Source organism: Molossus molossus, unplaced genomic scaffold, assembly GCF_014108415.1.
Source record: "Molossus molossus isolate mMolMol1 unplaced genomic scaffold, mMolMol1.p scaffold_m16_p_1, whole genome shotgun sequence".
NCBI lineage: Eukaryota > Metazoa > Chordata > Mammalia > Chiroptera > Molossidae > Molossus > Molossus molossus.
Window position 1 is genome coordinate 89,501,975 of NW_023425344.1, and position 27,308 is coordinate 89,529,282.

The following is a 27,308-nucleotide window of genomic DNA, read 5'->3' on the forward strand; positions in this document are numbered from 1 at the left end:
ATCTCTGTTGCAGTTTGTCCCTGGTCCTGGTTGGGTCGTGGGGGTGGCAGCCACTCGTCGTGTACCTTTCATGTCAATGTTTCTCTCTCTCTCTCTCTCCCCCTCCCACTCTATCTGAACAAAAAATGGAAAAATGTCCTCGGATGAGGATAAAAAAAAAAAAGATAGTTACCAATATCCTGTGGCAAGCATCATATTTATATTTCTATTTATCAGTTTACATTGGTAAAATGTACCTACCAGTAACCTTTGGCAAGTCTCATGCCTAATGATTGAACTGTTATTATAAGAATCCCTTCCAAATCTAAAATGAGGATACACACTTTTTTACTACCTCTGGGGTGTACATTGTACTAGAAAACCTCATCAGTACAATAAGAAAGTACAGACAAGTTTAGCCCTGGCCAGTTGGCTCTGTTGGTTGGACTGTCATTTAGTACACCAAAAGATTTTGGGTTCAGTTCCCGGTGAGGGCACATACCTAGGCTGTGGGTTTGATATTATGGGGGGGGGGGGAGCACGTATGGGAAGCATCTGATTGATGTTTTTTTCTCACATTGATGTTTCTTTTCTTTCTCCCTTCCTCTGTCTCTCAATCAAAACATATCCTCCGGTGAGGATAAGGAAAAAAGAAAGAAAAGTAACAATTAAAAAAAAAAAAAAAAAAGAAAGGACAAATTTAATAGACTCGCTTAAACAGACAATAAATTTAATTTCTACAAACTTAAAACTAATAAGAGTTAGCAAGGTTTCTGAACCACCAACCAGAAAATGTTATATAAAATAAAATCTCCTTTTCAAAGAAATAAAAAAATCTGCAATATCTAGAAAAACCCAAAAGTTATGCAAGCATTTTATGGAGAGAAAATCATAAAACTTTATTAAGGACATAGAAGAAGATACAGATAAATAGTTATACCAAGTTCATCAGTGGAAAGACTAATATTGTAATGATATTTATTCTCAAATTAATACAAATTTCAACAGTGTTTTTCATGGGTCTTGGAAAACTGACACTAAAATAACATGGATGAGTAAAAGACCGAGAAGAGCCAAGGTGATTAAAAAGGATGGGAATTGCCTTAGATTTTTCAAGCTTATGTGGGAGAAAGGAACTTTTCACACATTGCTTGAAGAATGGTATAAATGGTAGCTACTTTTTAAAATTGAAAATAATCTTGAGCTAATAGATGCACAAACAAAATCCTTAAGGGCATACTGTGAAAAAATATTTTCTTCCTACCCATTTGCTGAGCTACTCAGTTATTGGAGGTGACCTTTTAACAGTTCCTGGAATATACCTCTCGAACTCTTGTGCATATACAGAGGTAATTATATAATGCTTTTCAGACATTGTACCATTTTACACAATGATTTTTTTTAATTGATGTATAATTGACAGATAGCCTTATTACTTTCAGGTGTAGATAATGATTCAATATTTGTATATATTGCAAAATGATCACCACAATAAGTCTAACATCTGTCACCATACATAGTTTTTGTGATGAGGAATTTTCACTCCTTCCACCCTCCCTGCCTCTGACAACTACCAGTATATTTTCTGTATCTTTGAGCTTCAGTGTCCCTCCCTCCCTCCCTTCTGTATTTCCTTCCCTCCCTACCCCCTTCTCCTTTGTTCCTTCCTTAAGATTCCACATATGTATAAGTGAGAACATATGGTATTTGTCTTTCTCTGTCTGACTTATTTCATTTACTATATTTCTTAGGTTATCCATGTTGTTGCAAATGGCAAAATTTCCTTCATTTTTATGCATGAGTAATATTCCATTACACATACACACCATATTTTGAATCCATTTATCAACCATTGTACACTTATATTGTTTCCTTACCTTGACTATTGTAAATAATGCCACAATGAACATGGGATGCATGTATCTTTTTGAATTAGTGTTTTCTCTTTTTTGATAAATACCCAAAATTGGAATTGCTGGATCATATGGTAGTTCTGTTTTTAACTTTTTAAGGAACCCTACTGTTTTCCATAGTGTCTGAATCAGTTTACATTCCCATTGACAGTACACAAGGGTTCCCTTTTCTCCATATCCTTGCCAGGACTTATGTCCTGGTTTTTTAGATGTTTTGAGCAGGTATGAGATGATATCTTACTGTAGTTTTGATTTGCATTTCCCTGATGATTAGTGATGTTGAAAGTCTTTTCATGTACCTATTGGCTACCTGTATGTCTTCTTCAGAAAAACATCTATTCACATCTCCTGCCTTTTTAAAACAAGATTGTTCTTTTTGCTATTGAGTTGTATGAATATATTTTGGATATTAGCCCTGGTACCATGATTTTTTTAAACATGATATATCTTAGAGCTTATGTCCTCATAACATCTATAATACTTCTTCATTTATTTAATGATTATATAATGGTCCTTGGTATGGTTATATTATAAATTATAATCTAAAATGTATGTTTAGATCGTTTCTAATCTTTTCTTGCTGGCAACAATGTTAAAATTAATTCCTACCTCGTCTATTACTTCACACATATCTAAGTATATCTATCTACAGGATGAATACTTAGAAATAGAAGTGTGCTACTACCACATTTGCCTCAACAGGAGTAGTGCTAATTTTCATCTCACCAGTGGTATATTTCCAGTCAAGCCCAATCCACCAGTGTAATGTGTCAGAATTTTTGTCTTTATGGATTGGACAGATACAAAATGTTATTTTGTGCTTTTGTAAATGATTAGGGTCTTGTCTTTTTTTCAACCTCTGAACTAGTTTTTTGGTTTGTATAGATAAATGCTGTTAATTTATTATATTAGTATGTACCCAAACAAATAATTGGTTCAATTATTTGATTATTAAAAATAACACATTAACTGATTTTCTTGGGTTTTCTCAGTATGTGATACGCAAATAATGATCATTTTAACTTCTTAACATATTTTATATCTTATTCCTTTCTCTATTTCACCCATGTTGGTTCTTTGGCAGAGTGTTAAAAACATCTTTGAATATTGCTGATCTCTAAAGTGTTATTTACTTGTTCCTATTTGGTAGGGGCTGGATGTTGAATTTTACTAAATACCTTCTGAGCATTTATAGAAATCTTCATGATTTCTCACTTTTGATTTATTAGTGGGATGAATTATATTTGTAGATTTTTTAAAAATATTAAGTACTGAATTTTTTTTAATACTGAAACTAAACACTCGGATTTTATATATTTTTTTGATTTTTGAATGTATTAAAATTTATTAATTATATAATATTTAACATTAGACTGTATATTTAAATATTTTATTTAGTGTTTTTATACTAGTATTCCTATGTGACACTAGTTTTTTGTTTTTTTTTTATGACTTTTTTGTGAGGTTTTGTTAATACTGTTATGCCAGATCCCTTGCTTTCATTTTTTACTAAATATTGGAAGAGTTTAAATCACATTGGAGTTATCTGGTCATTAAAAGTTGGATAAATTACCTTGGGAGTATGTTCCTACCTTGTGTTTTTCTGGGTAAACACTTTGTCAACATCCTGTATCTCTTTGAAAGTTGTCTTTTTTAAGTATTCTATTTTTGCTGTGGGCAAGTTTTGGTCATTTATATTTTCCTAGAAAATCATAGTGTTTTATATTTTTGTACAGCAGTGAACATAGTAGTTGCTTATGACAAACATTTTAATTTCCTTTTTACTTATGGCTATGTCTCTGTAGACATTTCTTAGCTTGTATGTTTTTGTTTCTTTGTTGACTAGATTAACTGATGATATCTTAATTTTGCCTAAGAAGGACCTCTTGAATCAATATTGTTAGTTCTATAATTTTTGCTCTTTAACTTGCACTGCTTTAGCTTTTTAATTATTATATTTGTAATTTTTAGAAAATCCCTTTGATTCAGTGGTTTATGAGGGTTTTCTACTTTTGTTATTAATATTTGGTTTAATTTCATGGTGACTAGCAAATGTCTGTTACTTTTGAAATCTATTAAGGTCATTCTAGTGGCTGATTTTATGCTCAGTTTTAATGACTTTTCCTTGAACTTATTGAAGGTATATTGGGTTTCAGAATAAATTCAACTAGATCTGTTTTATTAATTAATAAACCTAATTAAAAGTCTTCTGTATCCACACTTAATTTTGTTCACTTGATGTTTGTATGGACTGGGAGAAGTGAATAAAGTCTCATTATACTTATTCCTGTCAGTATTCTCTTTATTTGTTATGGTTTTTGCTTTATAACTACCTATGCCCTGTTTACCTTTTTAAAAAATAATTTTTGCTCCAATTGCAGTATTAATCCCTGCTTCATTTGGATTTCATTTTTGTGATATACCTTTGCCCATTCTTTTTCAATAAGTCTGTCATTGTAAGTGTATCTCTTATAATCAACATTTTTTTGTGTGTGATTCAATCTCTTTTTAACTGTTGAGTTTAACCAGTTTGTATTTATTTATTTTTTTATTGATTTTAAAGAGAGAGGAAGGGAAAGGGAGAGAGAGATAGAACATAGATTGGCTGCTTCCTGCATGCCCCCCACTGGGGATTGGGCCCACAACCTGGGTATGTACCCTGACTGGGAATTGAAACGGCAACATCTTGGTGCATTAGTCGACGCTCAGCCAGTAAGCCACACTGGCAAGGCAACCAGTTTGTATTTATTAAAAAGACAAATTTACTTGGTTTTGGTTCTCTTATCATTTAATAGGCTACCTGTTTTTATTGTTTCTTTTCTTGTATTTATTTTATTATATAATGTGATGTTTATGGGTTTATCCAGATAACTTAGAAGGTTTGAATTTTTGTTTAAAGGGCTGCATTCCATTTCCCACATTCAAAACTTCAGTTGATTATTTTGTTTTCCATTTTTTTTAGATAGAGTAGAAGGGAGGGAGGGAAGCAGAGAGAGAAACATTAATGTGTGAAAGAGAGAGAGAGACATTGGTTGGTTGCCTCCTGCACAACCCTGACCGGAGCCAGGGATCTAACCTGCAATACAGGTATGTGCCCTAGACTGTAATCGAACCTGTGACCCTTCTGTCTCAGGGCTGTGTGACACTCTGACCACTGAGCCAAATTGACCAGGGCTTCAGTTGATTGTTTTTGTTAGTGTTGACCTTTATATATCAAAATATGTGCATGCTTTATCACTTAGACTATCAGTCAGCAAAGGTGACAATCAGAATATGTGGACTAACGTCACATTCATCCTCCCCCACCCCAATTTGTTATTACTGCAAGTCTGATTTGTCAGGGCCAGTATTAGGTTCACCATAATCCCTTCTCTCTCTCTTCTTAGCCCTTTAGTTCACTGCATTTGCAGAGAAAAACCAGACACTTATTTTCTTCTACAAACTGCAAACACAGAATGTTCATCATCAGTCCACTGGATGGGGTTTACGACTTCTTTTTGTCGAAATTTGTTTTCTGAGTTTAAAAGAAGGTTCTTCAGTGATGAGTTCTTGCATTTTCTAAATGATTTGCCTTGAATGCTGATACTTAAATGATAGAAAAATTGATACAAATTCTTATCCTTCTTAATTTCCATGAGGACTGTAGGCGTTAGCCCCTGGTCTTCCAGCATGTTTCTCTGGAGAGTCTAAGGCTGGCCTTATTCCTGTCAGGACATCCAACAGACTCTTTGATGTCCAGTAGTTTACTGGTAGAGAGGGTTTTATTGGAAGGGAATGGAAAATGGTTTTCCACCAGTGTCTATAACATTTTATTTTCTTAAAAAAACAAATAACATCAAAATGTTAACATGAGTTTAGTATAATTGATGAATACAAGGGAATCTCCAGTATTCTCTGTCGTCCTGGGGTATGTTTAAAATATTACATTTTTTTTATGTTTAAAATAATGCCATGTAATTGTGAATTAGGAAGAACTTGTATGCTTTAGTGATCTAGTCCAAAGTATAATTTATTGAAAATCAATTTTTGCTTTATTAATCACAACATGCATTGTTGTGTTCTTTTTATGTTGAGAACCACTCATGTAATTTCTGTTTCCTTTGGTGTTATTTTCTAAGTTCTGAGTAAAAGTATTTATATTCTAAAGTTCTATGGCTAGGGATTATAAATTTTTAACTTTAGAATCTGCAGAGTGGAAGTTAGTGGTAATTGCTCCAGAGACTAAAAATAAATGGGATGTATGACTAAAAGCTGTTAAGTGATTTATATTTGCTGGTTTGGTACTATTTTGAACAGATATTTCTCTAACTATACAAAATAATATTAAGGTTTAAAATACCACGATAATTGAAAGAATTAAGTATTTAGGACTCCTTCTGTCCTTCCTTTCAGCAGGGCTCTCATAAGTCATAATAAAAGAGAAATAAATCACTTCTGTTTTCTTACTGTTACTCATTTTTATGTTTTATTATTAAAGGATTTTTAAGTTTGTTTTTTTCTCTGTGTTCAGGTACATGTCTCGAGTCCACGGTATGCATCCCAAAGAGACCACCCGTCAGCTGAGCTTAGCTGTGAAAGATGGTCTTATTGTTGAAACTCTCACTGTGGGCTGCAAAGGTTCAAAAGCTGGTATTGAACAAGAAGGATATTGGTTGCCAGGAGATGAAATTGTAAGTATGTTTAATTTGAAAAATTTTGGAGAAACTGACTTTTAATTTTTGAACATTATTTAAATGCAGCCATTAGAAACTCAATTTCAGAATTTTAATAATACTTCACTTTAACATTTTTCATTAACATTAAGGAGCTACGTTGGTGGGGTGGATACTTTTCTCAGTGTTTCTTTAGTAGGAGAAAACTCATTTTTCAAAAGAGCTTGCCCTTTCTGTGTAGATTACCTTGAATCTGAAAAATTCAAGCAAAACTCTTTTAATGTACACACAATTAATGGTATTTCTAAGTGTTGTCTTTAATAAACATTAGTTAAAAAAAAAATGTTTCAGTGCAGGATAATGTTGATGCCATCTTGACAGATTGGAAGGAACAGACTCTTCTCAGGGACATACCTTACTCAGGTTGGATGATGTCAGAGCCCAGAGCCCTGCTTCAGGAGGGTTTGCAGGTGACAAGGTTCTGAATGTTGGACGCCCCTGGCTAGTGTCTTTGTTGGTTTGAGTAATTATAGTGGGTTTTATGGTGCTTCACAGAAATTGTGGGAAAGATAGAAAGTTAATTTTCTTTAGATTTTTACCTAGGTCTTATTATTTTGACTTCTCTTTTAAGTTAAATCTTTTTTCCTTTTAGTATATCATTTTATGCTTGGGCACATAAGTACAACTTTTTCTTATGTAAAGATTGATTTTGTGTAAAATTTCCATCTTCCTACCTCCTTTGTTTTTGATATTTCTAACACCTTGATTTAAAAAGTCTAACTTTTTGCAACAGAATATCATGTAAGATAATAGGTTTCAAATTTAATAGTTGATTTTTTTTTTAGTTTCTGAGAGGGATGGATTTAGTTATTAGGTATTTTGAGAGTGTGTGTGTGTTTTTTCCTTTTTTAATGAATTCTCTAAAATCTAAAATTATAAAAAATGACACAAGATCTTCAAATTGGTTCTTTGTGGAAACATTTCCCAAAGCCTTTGTGTTTTCCTTTCTGGCTCTACATCAGACGAGCCAGCAGCATCATCTCAGTGGTCAGCTCTGCACAGTAAACTCATAGGTTTTTATTGTGGAGAGCTGGGCCACAGAGGCAGCTACAACAAGTTACAAACTCAGAGAATTTGTTCAGTTTTAACACTGTTTTTGTCAGTTTACTCTATGCCTTCAAAGTTTCAGGAAAGAAGATTCATATTTTCCACAAATAAAACATAGAAGAAAAAATGTTTAATTTCACTGGTATCTTTTGATTTGTACACTAGAAGTGTTCTTGTAAACTTAATTAAAAAAACTATTTATATCAGAATAATTTTTCTGTTGACTTCCATACAGAAAAGTACAGTTTTGTTGCCAATAAAGAAACTCTGGATGTCAAGCCATAATAGTAATATTTGTTTATATCAGGCATTAAAAGGAGAGCCATTGATAATTGATAGCTTATTATATACTCAGAATAATCCAGATAACATAAAATTCTAATCCCAAAACACTTGGAAAAATACAGATTTAGTATGGAAGGTTATTGTGATAATTTCTGAGATTTATATAATTATTAACCAGTAGTAAATACAACTTAATCACAGGATTTTGGTTTGTGATCATGTACATTCTTTCATAAAAGTGATTTTAATTCTCCTTACTGTTTAGATTTGTTATTTTCCACATGCATTCTTCAACTTCAATCTGAAGATGGCTTGTTCAGTTTAATTCAACGAGCAGTTAATGAGTTATGTTTACCAGTGCATTAGGCTCTATATTCTTTTTTATTTTAACACGTACTTACTGCATATATTTATAGCAGCATCCTTTTCTTTTTTTCTAGATGAAATCTTATATGTAAATCAAACAACCAGTGTACAGATTTTATTAATTCATGTTGGTTCTTATTCACATTTTTATACTGAGTATGCATGTATGATGTAAGTACACGTGAGTATATAAAAGTTGTTCCTAGTTTATAAAACATGCAAATACTAAAAATTCAGAGGCAATATAGTATAGCAGAAAGAGGTAAGGTCTTATATGTATAATAGTCACTGGATCTATATTTAGGGCATAACTATAAAATGATGAGATTAATTATATTTGTGTCTTATGACCGAGGCTGGTATACCACCTGGCTACCCAGGGGCTATCATGTGCTGCAGTTGTCATGCCCTAGTAATACTCTAGAAGGACACATAACTCTGTCGCACTTGGCACAGCACAATCATCTCACACTTGCCAGCTCTGTGTTTAGGGACTGTATGGTCCATGCACGTGGGCCACTGTGTATGGGGCCAGTTGTGAACTACACATCTTAAGAAGTACCACTCAGTTCTCAGACATAATATACTTGCATGTTTATTGAGCAGTTTTATAGCTTATGGCTGGAAAGTGTCTTATTCTAGCCAAATCAATCTTGGGGAAGGGTCACCTTTTCTGATTTGCACAAGGAATTCTGTGGGCTAATGACAGCCCGCATGCTGGCATTTGAGTCTGGGACCCTCTTTATAATTTCTCTACCTTGTATAAGATACATTGCCCCAAAAAACTTGACTTCTTAAATTGAAAGATGTACATTATTATTCATCTGGTTAACTTTCTAACTTATTATCAAAAGAAAAAAGTCAAGTAAATATCTAGATATATATAGGAAGAAACGGTATAGGATTTTTTTTTGTTAATCATTTTTAGACCTTTAATTCAAAGTTACAAATATTCTTCAGCCAGCGGAGTTTTTTCATTTGAAAAATGGGTAGTAAAGCACTTGTTTTCCTTCTGTAGCCTCTAAAAATAGCTGATAGTATCTCAGAGGAATGGAAAAAGTTGATTTTTCTTGATAAGTCCCACAAATTACATTCTCTGAGATACGTTGTATTAGCAAAGAGGCTGGACTCTCCTTGTCTTCTCTTTCAGTTATGGTGAGAAAGACAAGGTAGACAAGAGTGCAGTTTTCTTTATGCCACTCAACTAAGTATAGTTGAACAGTTTATTGTCACATTTTTATTCCACATCTGCTACCTTTTTTTCTCCACAGTGCTTATTTTTAAAACCTTGATTTGATTGAAAAATATGCATATCTTGAGCAAAATTATTTTTATTAAATCCAGAAATGATATAATAAAAGCCTAACTCTTATAATATGTCATGATACAATTACATATAATCTGTTCATGAGGAAGACACCTGTATAAGTCAAAGATGGTGGGCTTCATTGTACTGAGATTCCTTTTAGACTGGAATGATTTTTAGACAGTTTGAGATGCTAGTCTCAATGATCATTGGTAACCCTATTGAAGTGATACTTCTTTTGGAGAAACTGTGATAAAATTAGGCAGTGGATAAGCATCTTTATGGTGATATTTTGAATATGTTTGTTGGAGATACAATGAAAAATGTAATTATTAAAAATGAAGCCACTCTCAATTTGAATAGTTTGCTTATTAGTCAATAAACAAGCAAAAGTATAGGTACCAGCCAATTTTTAAAATGGCAAGCTTGCTGAACCTGGGAAACTCTTTTGTAAATTTTCTGTGGTCATTTAAACTTCTAGACTTGTATGTTATTAACATTCACTAATAGGATCCAAATAATTCTTTCAGAGATAGTTTTTATAGCTTTTGAAATTATATTGGTAACAGGCCAGTAGACCAGGGCACAGAATGAAACTTTCTGATGTCTGATCATTTAATGTTTTGTTATATTAGGTCTTATTCTTTTGATTTTTTAACGAAGAATTATACGTGTTCTGATAGATTGCTTCTTTATCTGCTTTCTCTAGAGAAATAAATATACATGAACAGCTTATCTAATCCACATTTAATCACAGCATTAGATGTCTTTTATTCTAACAACTTGAGAAATAGATTTCTTGGGCAGAATTTTACCATTTGCTGGGCTCAGTTAAGTTTTATATTTAGTAACTCCTTTTGTAATAAACACAAGTTAATTTCTTATGAGTTCTTAACTCATAAAGGGCTCACTAAAGATAGAAAGGTCTTATAAAAGTATTTAATGTTAAAGTTTCTCAGGTAACCGTAACTTATGGATCATTTGCAGATAAAACATGTCAAATATGTGTTTTGAATTTGAGGCAGTTAATATTTATATGATGACTTCAAACTGTATTCATGGTTTCTGGCACAAAGCTATTATTTGACAGATACTTTTAATCTAACATTAAATAATTTGGTCACCAGTGTAGAGGATGACTTAAAAGTGTCAAAAATGGCGTTTGCTATAAAACTACTTCTCTTTCCTGCCATATTCCGAATCAGGGTCTCAATTATATTTTCATACTTAATGCCAATTCAAAAATAATGCATCAGTGTAGGAACCATAGCTTGAAGTTTTAGTTAGAAGCCTCCTACCAGTTTTGCTGTTTGTGATTCAAGAGCAGCTGCAAACATGAGCTCATAATAGTCTTGGCTATTTTGCCCTGCTTCAGTTTGAGTACTTACTTTTCATATAATCAAGCTTGTCCCACCAATAAGCAGGACCTCATACTACTTTTAAAGTAGGCCTAAATGAAAAGGTATTAGAATTTATTCTGTGTTTTTGCTTTTTTCCCCATTAATTTAAGGTTTTGACACCTTCAAGAAGTATAATTAATGAAAATACATATTTTGTGGTTTCTTGAAGAGATTAACGTTATATTGAGAATACATTGATTTAGTCTTAACTTACTCAGGGGCAAGATAGACATTTCCTCTGTCATCATCTGCTTGTCCTGATTCAGAATGACCAATCTAAAAGAAACTGTAGCTCATGTACCTCTCGAAACTTAGCTAAGCTCACATCTTTTAGATAAAAGGTAGGATTGGATTTATGTCTTATTCTTCAGAAATCACACCATGGCAAGGAGTGCCCCTTGCTTTGTTCTTGAAAAAATATAAGAGGCCTGCTGAATTCAAAACAGCTTCACTCTTCCAATCCACTTCATAAATATAGCACAGTGAAGTAAGACCTTTTTAAAGATTAGATCTTTGCATTTTCCTTGTTATACAGTTGTCATAAATTAATCAATCATGTTTTCAATACTTGAAGTAAAAAACTGGATGCCCCTTGGATACCTTTGATTTTTGTTTGTTTTCTTGTTGTTCCTCACCCAAAGATATTTTTTTCATTGATTTTTAAAGAGAGTGGAAGGGAGAGAGGGTGAAGGGAAAAGAGAGACAGAGACAGAGACATCTATGTGAGAGAGACACATAGGTTGGTTGCCTCCTGCGTGCTCCCCAACCTGGCCAGGGAATGAACCCTGCAACCCAGGTATGTCCCTTAACCCTTTGACCGGGAATCAAACCCCTGACTCTTTAGGTGCTCAGGCCATTGCCCTAACTACTGAGTGCATCGGTGACTTTTTTTTTTTAAGTGGAATATATTTTGCTATATTTATGTTAATTATGTGCAGAACTACACATTTCTTTCAAGGGTTCATTACCTGTCTTAGGTACAAAGTATAAATAATTGTTTATTTACTTAGTAAAATATTAAGTATTTGGTGATTATTAATTAGAAGCCAGTTATACTGTGGTTCTATGTATATTAAAAGTTTAATATACCTATACTTAGAAATTACTGTTACTTCAGGTAAAGAATGTCTACTTTATTCAGTAGAATATTTTGGGTCATGCTATTCTGATTTACTCTTTTCAGCTTATTGATTGTGTGTGTGTGTGTGTGTGTGTGTGTGTGTGTGTGTGTGTACGAAAGAGAGAGAGCTTTTTTTTTTCTCCTGTCTAAATTCTATTTCACCAAATAATGTTGTAAATTTTTTTATTTGAAAATTAATATTTAAAATTACGGTAAATATTTAACCATTAAATTCTTACCTTTCAATGATTAATTGAATTGAACTAAACCTTGAATTGTGGAGGTAATTTTACATCATATTTATGTTAAAATATCACATCAAACACATATTTGATCATGTAAGACTAATCTGCTCGTTGCATGTAAATAGGGAGTCACTTTAAAAGTTAGACTCTCTTGAATATGATGAGGGTGGATTATAATTTAGGAGGCTCTTATTATAGACACAGTTCTCCCAGGAACGCCCTTGCTTTAGTATTATCTCTAAATTGACTTAACATCTAAATTGACTTAAACAATATTTCTTGCTCCATCTAGCTTACAGAAATGTCGTAAAATCTTGAAATTCACACATGTATAATTACAAGTGTAACATCCTTTTGTGGCGGTCCATTCCTGTTTTGTGCGCTATGTCAAACTGATCATCTAAATAACACCAGCTAAAACTTACTGAGCATAGTAACTTACAAAAACCTATATACTAGGCATTATTATTTTGCTCATTTTACAAATAAAACATAATACACAGAGAAGCTAAGTATTCTGCCTAGATGACATAGCCTGTGAGTGCCAGAGCCAGGATTTGAGCCATTCTGGCTCCAGAGCCTTAACCAGATGCTGTAAGTGGTGACAGAGACATAAGGCAGCAAGCTGCTTCTAGGTGGTGGCATGTTTTCTAGTAGGTTCTGAAGACAGCCTGTGTCTATTTCACATCATAGTGAAGTATGGAGTTTACCATATTCACATTCATTACTCCCAACTTAAAAATAAAATCAAGCTTGTACCAGGTTCATGTCAAAAAGACATACCTACATTCATGGTCTTAATGAAATTTATAATGGCACCGAGTTTATTTGTTAGTGAAATGTTTTTCTAATGCCATGATAGGTTTTAGGCACACAACTTTCTAAAGAGAGATTTTCTCTGTCCATTTGTAGCTTTTGTGTTAATAATCAAGTTTCCTCTTAAACTAGTCATGATTCTTGAGTTTGCATGCTACTGTATTTTTATTCATGATTAGTGCATTCATAGATTATCAGTTGATGTCACCTGCAAAGTAATGTAAGTCGTATAGCAAATAATAAATAGTTTGACCCTCTGTGAAATCCCTTTAGCTCTGTATATTGCCTGATATTGAGCAAAGTTATAGTAGAGAGACCAAGATTATTTTGTTTTTATTTTGAAAGGCCTACAGTATGCAGCCTTTCTCCAGGACAGCAACCCCAAACAAGGTGAACTAATTTTGCACTATGTTATTTTACTTTAAATCTGCTTTTTGAAAAATCTACATTTCTATCTTTCTTTAGGCTAGCTTAGTTAACTCTTGTTAGAATTGTTCATTAAAACCATATTGTCTTTACATTGCTTCTAGTTGGGGATTTTTTTCTAATAGATTTGCTTTTTACATACATTATTGAAGTATTGAAGTTGCTATCAGTAGTTGCTGACATCTGGTGAAATCCAGGGGAAAATGCAGGCTTGGCTTTTGGGCTTACAGTCGTCCCTCGCCACTTGGCGCTTCGACTTTTGCGGCTTCACTCTATCGCGGTTTTTTCAAATATATTCATTAAAAAATTGATCGAGACAGTGAAAATGATATAGTGTGCACTTGGTTGCCTGAGTCAATAATACACCCCTGTATTACAATTAAAATGAAAACTACTGTACATATGGACTGTAGGCCTCTGTATTCGAACACCCCAGGAATCCTTCAACGCCAGGTGCAACCGCCAGAGTCTGGAACTGATTAACCGTGATAAACGAGGGACTACTGTACATTATTGAGTATTAGTCAAAGCACTATGTAAATTTATTCTGTTTACTAAAACAGAAATTGTCGGCAACTCTGCCTATCATAAACATACTTATATCATTTATACCTCAGAAAAGTGTGCTGTGGGTTCAGAATTTAGTAACTTTTGAACTTGACTTTTGCATGTTTTGTATATTCTGAACAGCTGTTACTGTGATTAAAAGAATGAACAGCATGCACTTACTTCCCAGCCCATATTTCCTTACATCAGATAACTGAATTAGTTATATGCCATTATGTAAATAATACATCCAAATGTTTCTCTACTTTTACTTCATTTTAATTATATTTCCATTTCTGTAATTGTTATGAAAACTAGGTTTGCTATTAAATACCCCAATGAGGAAAGATCCATTTTCATCTTGTTTTATGGGTGGATGGGAGAGAATAGAGATAGAAAACAGGAGGCTGTATTGTGCAAGGCTGGAGCTATGCACCAACATTATACTCTTGCTTCCTTCTCTTAGTTTATCTAGTAACTATCATTTTAAGAATGACAGGAAGATGAATTAATGTAAAAAAATTTCAAATGATGAAGGCAGTTTCTTTTGTTAATAATGAGTCAAATATAAGCCCCCAAAATCCTTCAAGATGTTTTTGAACAACTGAAAAAATATTCTGAAATATTTTGTTTTAAACTTGGAAAGAGTTCTGTTAATTCAGAATAGGACAAAAGTATCTTATGCCCATTGAAACCTAATTTATCAGATTTTTTAATATAAAATTAAAGTAGCTAAAACGCAGCTTACATATGAACTTTGTAAAATGGGTACACAGTGGCTGTTGTTTAGTACAGGCAAGCACCACACACACAGACTGTGTCTATGTAGTCAGACTTGGTGAGGTCGGTTTTTTCTACCATGCATGCATTGGGTTTTATGTTTCATCAGTATCTTATGATTTTTTTAGCAGTCTGACTGAAATTACTCCATTGTATGTTTACAGAGTATATACATTTGCAGCAAATAATTAGAAGTGCTTATGTTTTTCTTTATTTGGTCAATAAAGGCCATGATTTCTGAACAAAATGCATACTAAAAAGTTTACATTTTTGCTGAATTTATTAATGTGCTCTCGCCATGACACTGAATGTGAATTTTGGAACATTAGTGACTCGCTTCCCTTTTGAAGGTTTGGATAGTAGTGTTCAGGCAGTAATTAATACATTTAATCTCAGGCACCAAAGGTAGTTAATGCCTGCTAAACAAGTGATATCTATATTTGAAGCCCATTTATTGGGAGACTAATTGACATACGAGAAAACTGCTCAACTTCAGAAACAGTGTAGACAGTAATTTATAAAAAAAAGAAAAACAATGGCAGAGCACCAAGTTTGGAATTTCAGGACTGTCATTGCGAGTGGCCTTGAGTATACTGAATGTGGGTTAAACCATTTTTCACTTAGTTACCACATCTACAAAAGAAAGCCGAAAATGAATCCATCACTCTTAACAGGTATTTTTTGACAGAAACTAAGAGTGGTATTTATGAAGAATGTATTCCAAATTAAGAGAACTTATAACATCTACCTGTTTATGTTTAAATGGTATTGGCTGTACAAAAAAAAAGAGTGGAACAACAACAACAAAAAATGTTGAAGAAACCTGTATACCTGCAGTTATGTTCTTTTATTTCCAGGAATAGTCCCAATAAGAAAATGAGCCTACTTCCTTTTTAGTTTTTTTATGGCAATGTCCTTTGGAGAATGTGATTAAACCTTTAGTTTCACATTTTCAATTTATTTTTCCAAATTCAACAGACCCTGAAAATTTGACAACCTATCAGAACATGGACATTCTGATTAATGGTTATTTTCAATAAAGCATCCAATACCATGGATGAGAAGATAAGAATAGTGAGCATCACCATTTATTACTATTTTCTCTGTTCCCACAGTGTGCTAATTAAGTACTTACTATATTTTTTAAAAAAACAGAACAAAACAGAGGTTTGTTTATTTGAAATACTAAGGTATAGATGTTTGGTTGGAGTATTAAGTTCACTGAAGAAGTTATTCCATAGATAATACTTTAAAAATTGAAGATAATGTTAGAACTGGGATTGGCTTTGGACTTACTTTATTTTGGACTGGTTTTACTATCAAATCACAAGATATTTTGAATATTAATACTGTTTAGGAAAGAATTTAAAATTTAAAGACGCAAATTTGTAGATAATTTTTCCCTCTTGTTTTAAAATGTCTAAAATTGTTTATAATGCCTAACTTCTGATGGACTGTAGTTTCAATTTTGTTCTTAGTTATTGCAGATATTGACAAAATGTCATACGAAATTATTTTGTATTTTTTGTAGGACTGGGAAACAGAAAATCATGACTGGTATTGTTTTGAATGCCATTTGCCTGGAGAGGTGTTGATATGTGACCTGTGTTTTCGTGTGTATCATTCCAAGTGTTTGTCTGATGAGTACAGGCTTAGAGACAGCAGTAGTCACTGGCAGTGCCCAGTTTGCAGGGTGAGTACCTAAATGAGCTTTAATGTGCTGGTCAGAGGGTTGGAGTTCATTGACAATAGCTGCACAAAGATACCCCAGATGGTTGTGCCAGGTTGATGGAAAAAGTACTGGAGGGTGGGGGTTATCTGCTGAAATGATGATAAATGAACATAGAGCACTCATAAATGGATATCACAGAACACATGACATGTTTGTGGTATGGATTTAGAAAGTCGTAATCACATAAAAATATACTCTCTTCCCTTACTTTACACTTGCCTCTGGATTGTGTGACTCCTTCAATGAATAGCCTTTGGGAATCAAGAAACACTCTTCCATACCAAGGTCTGTTCAGTGTGTTCTCTCCACTACTCAGAAAACACAGCAAAAGGCACATTGTTGGAGATGTTCTGTATCTACTTCTCATTTATATTCATGTAATGTTGCCTTTATTTTTTGTCATATCATGGGTTAGGTTCTTTCTTATATTTTATTTGGAGGGTGCAGGGATGGGACAGTTGTAACACAAGCGTTCTAATTTAAAGCAAAATGAAATAGGTTGGTAGGTAAAATAGGTACTTTCCACAATTATTTTCATTCATATTATTTCCCCATTGAAAAGTATACATGGCTGTGCTTGTTGGTTGCAGAATGTGGTATGTGTGTGTATACAAATGATGCGTGATAACCTAAATACTACATTACATGTGGCAGTGATGGTGATGAGCAGGGAATTATTTTATTGTAATCTCTGTTATTTTGTGCTTAAAAATATTGAGATATTTATTTGGAACCATGCAGATTGCCCAGATCACTAATGAGTTCAATTTGTGAATATATTTGTAATGCTGGAGTAATTTAAACATTCATTTATTCTTCCGAAAAATGTTTTTGTCTTCATAACTTTTCTTTTTGTTTTTAGTCAAACATTTTCTGCCAGTATGATGAGTAAAACATAGTGTATGTTATAGTCTTTTCTTTGTACCTGTGGGGTTTTGTATTAAGTGAACTGAGTCCTACCAGCATACTATACATACTACACAGGCAGACAAAAGACCGTTGGGACAGCATTAAAAAATAGCATGTAATGATGACTTATAATAAAATGCCAAAATGCTTGATAAGTAGTGATAAATCCCTAGATTTAAATATATCAGTATCAAGCCTCAAGTTGTAGACCATCTTCTCTTCAAGGTCTGCAAGAAATTGTGTGTCTACAAAAGTTGTTATAATTCGTGGTGTGGGAATAGCATTTAATATTCATATTTTATTCTGTTTTATGCATTTTTAAAAATATATTTCCTGTTTTCTGGTAACAATTTACATTAAAGTAAGTCAAGAACAATGAGATCTTAACAGAAAACATTGCGATAGTAAAAATATAAAAGAGATGGGGTCAGTGATCAAATAATATCAACTCAGGAACTTAGGAAATACAATTCTGAACATACCTGTCTTTCCATCCATAGCTTTTTAATATTTACTGTTTAGTTCTTATTTGCATATTAAAGAATTTAAACAGTAACACTAGGATTTTAAAGGATGGGTTAAACTTTATTGTGGGTGTTTTATATTCCTTACGTGAAGAATGAAAATTAAATAGTTATACCTCTGAAACTACTACTTCCATTAGAATTCATCATCAAGTTGTCAGATTTCGTTTTCTATATGTGTTTGCTCTACTCTTGACTGATTAGATTTTTTTTTCTTTTTTTTAAATTTCAGAGAGTTTTACTGGCTCACACAGAAGCATGATAGCCAAAATGGAACTTAGCTTACCTATCCTATTTTTCTTTTCTTCCTTCTGGTTTTCTTTGTGTCTTTGTCAGTCTTGCATGTGATATAATTACTCTTACTGAAATGATGCTGTGAGTCAATAAAAAACTGTTACTCACACATTTGTTTCATAAACTGTGAGCAACTCTTTGAATAGGCTTAAAAGGCTCCTGTCTGGTTTGGGGATGTTGAGTTTTATCTTCAGCTTTAAACCTCCCAAAGAAGTAGTTTCTTTTCTGTTAGAACTATTCTACTGTTTTGTTACTTTTAAGAAAAAGATTAGTGTTAATTTCTTTTCTGGGAGAAGAGGTAATAACCTTGAAATTTGAATGGAATTTTAAATATCTTTAAGGTAAAAGTTTTTGCTTGATTTTTTTTTTTTTTTTAAACAAAGTGTCAAATTTTCAAGTAAAGTCATTTTTGTAATCTAACATGAGAGTAACTGACCAGATTTAAATATTCGTATACTAAGAGAACTGAGAGACTGAAACGTAAGAACTGTGGTTCCAAACCAGAATAACAATCTTTGCTATTTTTTTTTTAAATTAATGTTTGGAAATATAGATTAATTAGATATGCTAGTGAGGAATTTTGAAGATGCCCAGAACCAAACTTCAGTGAAGATTTAGCAAATAGTAGATGGAACCCAGTCATGACTACCTAAAGTTCAAGTTTAAAACATTTCTAATATCTTACAGTGATTAGAAAACTATTTTATTTTTACACCATTTCTACCCCTAAAGCACAGAAAAAGTCACTGAGCATGTCAGTTCTAATTAAAAATAAATTTAATAAAGAATAAGGCTACATGTGAGGATTCATTTAAAAAAAAATCACTGAGAATAGTTTCTCTCTCACCCAGGTATCAACTTCTGTTGCCAGATTTACTTCAGCTTAAGCAGCTTTATCTCAAGTATCGGACTATTTCTGAAATATTTTAACAGGACAATGATAGGAATTTTTCTCAATTTAAAATAAATTTATCAATTTTTATAATTTCAAGAATCTCACAACACTCAGGATATTTCTTTGGAATGTTTGCCTTTCTGAAAAAAAAAACTATTACTTTATAGCTGTAATAGATATTGAAAAATAGCCTATGAATATCAGATTAGCATTTTGCTTTGAAGGAAATTTGAGTCATGTTCTGTTTTATAGTCTTGTTATTGAAAACTCTCATTAGTTAAAAGGGGTGGGAATTTAAAAAATTATTTTGACTTGGCTGTAGAAATTAAAATAATTTAAAGAGGATAAAGAAAAAAGTTAAATTTCTGAAAATGCTGTCACATCGTAGGAAATGTTCTTACAGAGGTCAGTGCTGCCTCTCCATCCACATTCACCCATTTGTATCTGTATCTGTGTAACTTTATGTACGTCCCTGGTTGAGTCAGTTTGTTTCTATTCAGCAATATCCCTATCTTTTTTATAAGTATGATAATGTGCATAATTTATTTAACCAATTCCCCTCTGATGCTTATTACATTGTTTCCATCAGCCTATCTGATCAGTAACATTGCACTCAAATTTACCTGTTCAAGGGGACATTCATATTGCTGTGTCCAGAGTCATACCATGCTTTCCACTCTGAAGAGCAGTCTTCTCATTATATTTGGATGTATTTGAATTTTATATTCCTGAAATAGCCATGAATTTTCCAGGAAAAAAATTGTTTTTATCCTTAACTTTTCATTTTATTTTATTTTTCTTTAATTTTTTTCTTGATTGATTTTAGAGAGAGAGGAAAGGAGAGAGAGAGAGAGAGAGAGAGAGAGAGAGAGAGAGAGAAACATCAATGAGCGAGAACATCGATTGGCTGACTCCTGCATGTCCCCCACTGGGGATTTGGCCCACAACCTGGGCATGTGCCCTGACTGGGAATCGAACCAGCGACCTCTTGGTGGATGGGTTGACGCTCAACCACTGATCCATACCGGCCAGGCTAACCTTAACTTTTAAGTGAAAATTACTTTTGACTAAATAATATATCTTTAAAACACAGTATGGTCAATAAATTTACTTATATCTGTGTAATTCTGTTTCATCACCTTCAGAGGATAAATTTATTCAAGTGGAATTCTTTTTTTTTTGTAGAGCACTACATGTATTAAATTATTCAAAATATCGATGACCTAACTTTATATTTTTGTTCTTACCAATGTATTTTTGTTTTGTTTTTGTAGATGTTCTTTAAAATTTTTTTTCATTAATTTTTGTTACAGATGTTTCTCTTTTTTAAATTTAAAGGATAGGCACATACAAACTTGTGATAAAAGTCACTAAATTGTCCTGCAGAAGATTACACCCATTTATGCCAACATGAAAGTATTTTCCAAATTTTTGTTACTGATTTGATAAGAGTACAAATTACTGTCTTATTTTAATGTTTCATTTTCATATATTTTCCAAATTACAGAGTCATTTGTAATTTGATGCTGTGGTTGTAGAAGGCAGGCCTGGGTATGTGCACAATCGTGTGTGTGTATGTGTGTGTGTGTGTGTGTGTGGTGTGAGCACACATGTTCATGTTTGTGTGACGTGTGTGTGTGTGTACACCTGCATGAGTGCATGTCTGTAAGCATAGGGGTGTGTATGCATGGATGTCTGTTGTGTATGCAAATGTACATGTGTTCATGGATGTACATGTATTCATATGGGGGTGTGGTGTGTGTGCATGTACTACACACTTGGTAGCCTCCAGTCCTGCTGGGGAGCATTACGATACTGTTTGAGTGATGACTACTTGAAATGTTTTAATATATGGGCAGGATAATGTATTAGAAGAAATCCTAGGACCACCCCTGAGGTTGGCTCACCATGTTGCCTTTTAGAGCAGCACTTTCTGGGAGACTTTTCTATGGGGATAGAAATGCTCTCTCTTTGTTGTCCAGTAGGAATTAACTACTAACTATGTTTATCTGTTGAGCACTTGAATGTGGCTAGTGAGATCCAGGAACTGGAATTCAATTTGGCACATGTTGTTATGGCTACCTACTGTATCATACAGTGCAGTTTTAGAACTGTGTGTTCTAAATGCCTGTACTACTCCCGGAGAAGCATCTTTGGTACAAAATATCTGCCTCGTGACTGGCTTGGCATTTGTTCTCCCTATCAAGTTATAGTCAGGACTTAGAAAAACTCTAAAGGAGGAATGTAGGTCATCTTGCTCCCACTGCCCCTTCTTTCCCTCAAGTGCACAGCAAACACTGTGTGGTGCCTGTAAAATGCAGGGCAGTGCACTGATTGATGCTTGTAATGTCTGATAGTGCTGCATGTGCTCTGAATGTGGTACCTAATAGAGAGTCGGAAAGTTAACTTTAGAGGGAAAAAAACTGTATAGATTGCCAAACAAAGTAGTTGGAACTTTCCTGCTTAACAATTTTGAGAAGTATTTTGAAAGTGGACCCTCTCCATCCTCTTCTAACATGTTCATGTTCCTTATGTAAATGAATTTTGTTTTCGTAACTAGGAGGAGTTATAGATTCCTATTACTGCTCCTTTAGATTCAGATACATGAAAATTTTCTATGTGGACTAAAATACATCATTTAGGGAGCAGAATTTTGTGTATTATGTGCCTTTGCTGTGAGCATATAGGAAGTGCTAGAATGAGAAGACCACAGCGGCCTGCAATACTTGTCTCCCTCAACCATATTTGGGCCTGTGAAGTGGAATATTGCTCCAGTGAAATCCAGCCAAAGACTTTAAGCTTAGGCTTTTTAATATTATAACATAAAAATGTTATATTCCAATTCTTTATTTTTAAAATTATCTTAAAACATTTTTTTGTAATATATTCTATTGATTTTTTTTTTTTGAGAGAGAGAGAGAGAGGAAGGAAGAGATAGAAACATCAGTGTGAGAGAGAAACATCAATTGGTTGCTTCCTGCATGCCCCCCACTGGGATTCAAGCCCGAAACCCAGGCAAGTGCCCTGACTGGAAGTTGAACTGGGACCTGTCAGTCCATGGGACAAAGCTCAATCCTCTGAGTCATACTGGCTGGGCATTTTTTTTTTTTACTCTTTATTGTTGAAAGGATTACAAATGTCCCTCCTTTTTTTCCTCCATTGACTCTTTCCCACTCCCTACAGTTCTTTATATCTTCTAACAAACTTTAATTCACTTTACATCTCATTAATGACACATTGTGGCTTTTATATGAATGGATCAATGTAAATCACAAAGAAAAGATATTCAAGATAATGGATGGAGGTATATTATTTTAGCGTGTCTTTAAAAATTAGAAAATAATCATCCCCTCTCCCTCCCCCCACATGTTTCAGATGGCATTTTTCTGTTTAAGGATCACAAATTTAAAAAATTGTGTCAATATACAAACTGTATGGTGAATCAGTCTAGCCCATTAATAAAATAGAGAAACAAGAAAATATAGATAAGGAAATAAAGAAGAATCTATGTGGGGAAATTTTATTAATACTTTTTAAAAAATACATCTAATCGCCCAGCTGGTGTGGCTCAGTAGTTGAGTGTCGACACATGCACCAAGAGATCGCCGGTTCGATTCCCGATCGGGACATATGCCCAGGTTGTGGGCCAAATCCCCAGTGAGGGGCATGCAGGAGGCGGCCAGTGATGTTCTCTCTCATCGGTGTTTCTCTCTCTCTCTCTCCCTCTTTCTTCCTCTCTCTCTAATATCAATAAGAAAAAAATTATAAAAATACATCTAATCCACAAACCTCTCCCAGTTTTTTAGCACCTGATTCTCTGATCTCTCCCTGTTCTTGACTATCAGACATCTACAGAGATCTGAAGAAGAGTGCCCCTTGGTGGTACTTCCATATTAATTGGCACTGTTCTACAAATATCCTACTACACTTTTTCTTTAAAACAGTTTAAATGAAGATGTATATTTTACAGGAAACTTAATAATTTAAAATATATTCAGAAAGACTAGAAAAAGCATTTCAAATTAACTTTTAAATTGGATGTTAAGCTCCAGATATTTTTTCTCCCCCACACAAATTATAGTACGCTCATTAGACAGATACTGAAAATGAAGGAATTTAACTGGTCTTCTAAAACCAAACCAAGACTAAATCGCCCCTAGGAGGCCACCTAGAGTTTTATCAAGTTGTTACTGACTTGGCAATGTTAACTTAGTTCTGAGTCAAGTTATATTTTGAGTCATTTACACTGTGACTTTTGGTTGTTCAGGTAGCTAAAGAAAAGTCATTTCTTGAAACTGGAGATAGAAATTTACTTCTGAATCCATTTTCAGTCCTTTGGGATGTAGGCAGTACAGTGTTGTTTTTTTAAATTCCAAAAGTCAGGAGAACAGAATAGGACAAAGTGCTAAATGAAAATATTTTGAACATAAATTCCTTATTATGTATTAACTATGAAACTATAACTGTTCTTACTTTCTGATCAGTCTTCCTTTGGTAATGTGGGAAATGTATTAATATTTTCACCCTGAAAGGATGTACCTTTACCTTTAAGATACAAAATAACAAATTGGGAATGGAAATTTGATTTTTTAAATAACATAGAAGTAGAAGCCATGTTTGGCTTTTTTAAAAAACAAAACAAAACAAAAAACAGGTGGACAATCGTCGTATTGAATACGAGTGAACATTAAATATTTTAATAATTTTATAGCTAACTGACGCATATCATCTTTGTACTAACAAAGTAGAAAATTCATTTTAAGATCTCTATTTAAATCAAGTACTTTGTAAGGCAGTTTTACTATTTATCACTAGCTTGACTAGAGGAAAACATAATGGGAACATAGACAAATCCAGAGGATTTTAAAAATTGAATCTGGGACATAAAACTGTAAAATCTCATGTGTTGTTATGTAATCTTATTATAAAACTACCTGGACCCAAGCAAGAAAGGAAAAAAATGTCCAAGTTTTCTACATTGTCTTCCTGTGAGGAATTTAGCAATGTTATGGTCAGAAAGGCTTGGACATGTGTGTGAAATGTTTTGAGTGGTGGTGTATTTGGTCTTTATGATACATGTATTTGGTTACTTGTTTAGAATTTTAATTGAATTTTATATTGGATTTTTAACTTTAAGGGATTAAGGAGATAATAGTTTCTATATCAGTATGGTTGCAACTTAAGCTAGCTAAGTAGAAAGTTTATTTTGTGTTTCCAGTATTGATGAACTGAAAATAGTACAAAGGGCACAGTTTCCTTTTATTGTCTGCAAATGCATGAGGTGGGAGGGGAAGGTGTGGAAAGGTGACAGGTAGTATTCCCCTTTGGCTGGTAGTCAGCCTCTGTGAGTAGAGAATGAAATGATACTCATTTCTTGACCTGAAAATAGAGGCAGGTAACTTATTTTCAGAAAAGGATGGAAAGGCTTACTCTACTGAGGAATGCATTCTGCCTCTGCTCTCTGTATCTTGTTCTTTCTTTAAAGATTAGTATTGTGTAGAAGGGAAGGAACAAGTAGATATAAAACCTGGTTCCATAATGTTTTTCTGAATGTCCCTTTTCTGTTCTCTCATCCGTATATTATGCCACAAAGGAGCTTAAAGTTACACCCCAAAGTGTATTTAATAATGAATGATAAAATTCTTGACATGTATAAAAACACTCCCCTCTTTTTAGCTAATAATATTTTAGCAATTTTTTTTAAATATGTGGATATAGTAGATTTAGAAATACTACATATTTTTATAGTACCAGTTGATTTTGTGGCCTGTAGAATTAGAGATGCTTTAATAGTTTGTAAATCATCCTAGACTGGCTGCTACAAAGCTGAAAGCTGATTATATTATCTGAACTTAGTCATAACCTACTCAGCTCAATCAGAGCAAAGAGTTGACTTTGTAAAAATTAATAAATATGTACAGAGCTGGAGTAGTATTCAGTAATGTTTGTAAATCTGAATGAACAAGTCTGGAAACACTGCGTTAGTAGTTCTGCAAGGCCAACTTGAGGGTTGCTAGCATGTTCCAGGTGTCCACTTCAGGGCCCTCTTAGTAGTTTGCATTATCCTCAAAGTTCCAACTTTTAGCTGTAATAAGACATATTTATGACGGCTTAAGGGAGGTTTAAAAACTTAAATTTACATTTTTTCTTTCTTTTTTTGGTTAATCCTCAATTCAGGATATTTTTTCCATTAATTTTTTAGAGAGAGTAGAAAGGAGGGAGGGAGGAAGAGGGAGAAAGAGAAACATTGATGTGAGATTTACATTTCTTTAACTTAAATGAAAAGTATAGCCCAGCCGGTATGGCTCAGTGGTTGAGCATTGACCCATGGACCAAGAGGTCGCAGGTTATATTTTCGGTCAGGGCACATGCCTGGGTTGTGAGCTCAATCTCAGTGTGGGGTGAGCAGGAGGCAGCCAATCGATGTTTCTCTCTCACATGGATGTTTCTGTCTCTCTCTCTCCCTTCCTCTGTTTCTCAAAAAAGAAATCAGTTAAAACATATTTTATATTATATATTGCCAGAAACTCAAGTGCAAATGACTATTGCTGGATTAGTTGTGGGAGATTTGGGATGGAGCTAGAGGGAATTCACGTGGTTAAATGTGTGGTGCACCCCACATGCAGAAGCGAGTAAGCCATGTTTGCCACCATTAAAAATGGCAGTAGGTATGGTGTTCTGATCTGCTGGCCTTATGTTGAAGAGTTCACTTCAGTGTGTCAGTACTGGGGGTGAAAAAGACTGAATGTAGGTACATTTTTAGAAAATTGCTCTAGAATATGATTGTCATTGAGCTACTGGGGTCTTGGTGACACGGGAGGAGAAATGTCAGGACTTTGGGCTACTTCCACCAGACCAGCTCTACTGTTAAAGTCACAAACACTGGTGTTTCTTATAAATACTTTGATTCCTTTGTATTCACTTATTACAAATGGTTGTAGAGAATACTTTAGAGCCTCTGATTTCAGTAACAGCTAGACAATTTTTGTGCAGATAAAATTTATTGTGATTCTTTTCTATGATTACAGATAGTTATAAAGGAGAGCTTGGAGCTTTCTTCTTTTTTTTTTTTTTTTTATCCTCACCCGAGGATATTTTTCCATTTTTTGTACAGATAGAGTGGGAGGGAGAGAGAAGAAGGGAGAGAGAGAGAGAAACATCGATGTGAAGGGACACATCGAGTGGCTGCCACCCGCACGACCAACCAGGGCCAGGGACAAACTGCAACCGAAGTACGTGCCCTTAGCGGGAACCGAACCCCGGTCTCTCCGGACCGCAGGCCGACGCTCTAACCGCTGAGCCAAACTGGCCAGGGCGGAGCTTTCTTGATTCCTCAAAAAGTGTAGGTAATTTAGACGCAGTGTTTCTCCACCAACTTTTCAGGGCCACCTGTACCAGAGTCACCTAGTGTGATTGTTTAGAACACAGCCTCTGGTCTAAGGCTCTGGAATCTGTGGTTCAGCAAGTGCCCCAGATTTGTGAGCTCATTACCATTTAAATGAGCCTTCGGTTGTTAGAAGCCTACAGTGATACTTAGTCATCTGGCAGTGAAATGGTTGACACACCAGAAGTAAATAAAATGGTTTATAATAGCCAGAATATGCTAACACAGCTTGGGTGTGTGATTAAGTGTTTCACATTTTGGGTGGATCTTGTATTGTCAATTCAAGTGCATGAAATGTTTTTTCTAGTAGACAGTGAAGTTGGTTAGTAATAACTGTCATCAGTTCAATTCACCTAGCACATAGTATATGCTAGATATTGTACAAGCTCCTGGCAAAAGAACGCTGAACTAGACTATTATGAACCTTGCTTTCTACAACTTAAAAGAGTCTAGTCAACAAATCAAGCCCTCCACCTGGTTTTGTACTGTTTGTGAGCTAAGAATGGGGTTTACATTTTTTAAATATGTTTTTATTGATTTTTTAAAAATATATATAGAGAGGGAGGGAGGGAGAATGAGAATGAGAATCAACTGGCTGCCTCCTGCACGCCCCCTACTGGGAATGAAGC

At 34.0% G+C, this 27,308-nt stretch overlaps 1 protein-coding gene across 28 annotated transcripts in view; it reads left to right on the forward strand.

The window, feature by feature from the left end:
• ZMYND11 (zinc finger MYND-type containing 11) overlaps nucleotides 1-27,308 on the forward strand; it is a 155,963-nt gene that overhangs the window by 93,630 nt on the left and 35,025 nt on the right. For 19 of the 28 annotated variants that reach the window (XM_036280827.1, XM_036280862.1, XM_036280876.1 and 16 more), the window contains 3 exons: nucleotides 6,403-6,562; nucleotides 13,535-13,579; nucleotides 16,473-16,634. In XM_036280827.1, coding sequence (XP_036136720.1) covers nucleotides 6,403-6,562; nucleotides 13,535-13,579; nucleotides 16,473-16,634 — 367 coding nt within the window. Of the gene's footprint in view, nucleotides 1-6,402; nucleotides 6,563-8,376; nucleotides 8,484-13,534; nucleotides 13,580-15,919; nucleotides 16,016-16,472; nucleotides 16,635-27,308 lie in introns of those variants that run through there. The other 9 variants (XM_036280900.1, XM_036280929.1, XM_036280979.1 and 6 more) reach the window with 6 other exon arrangements.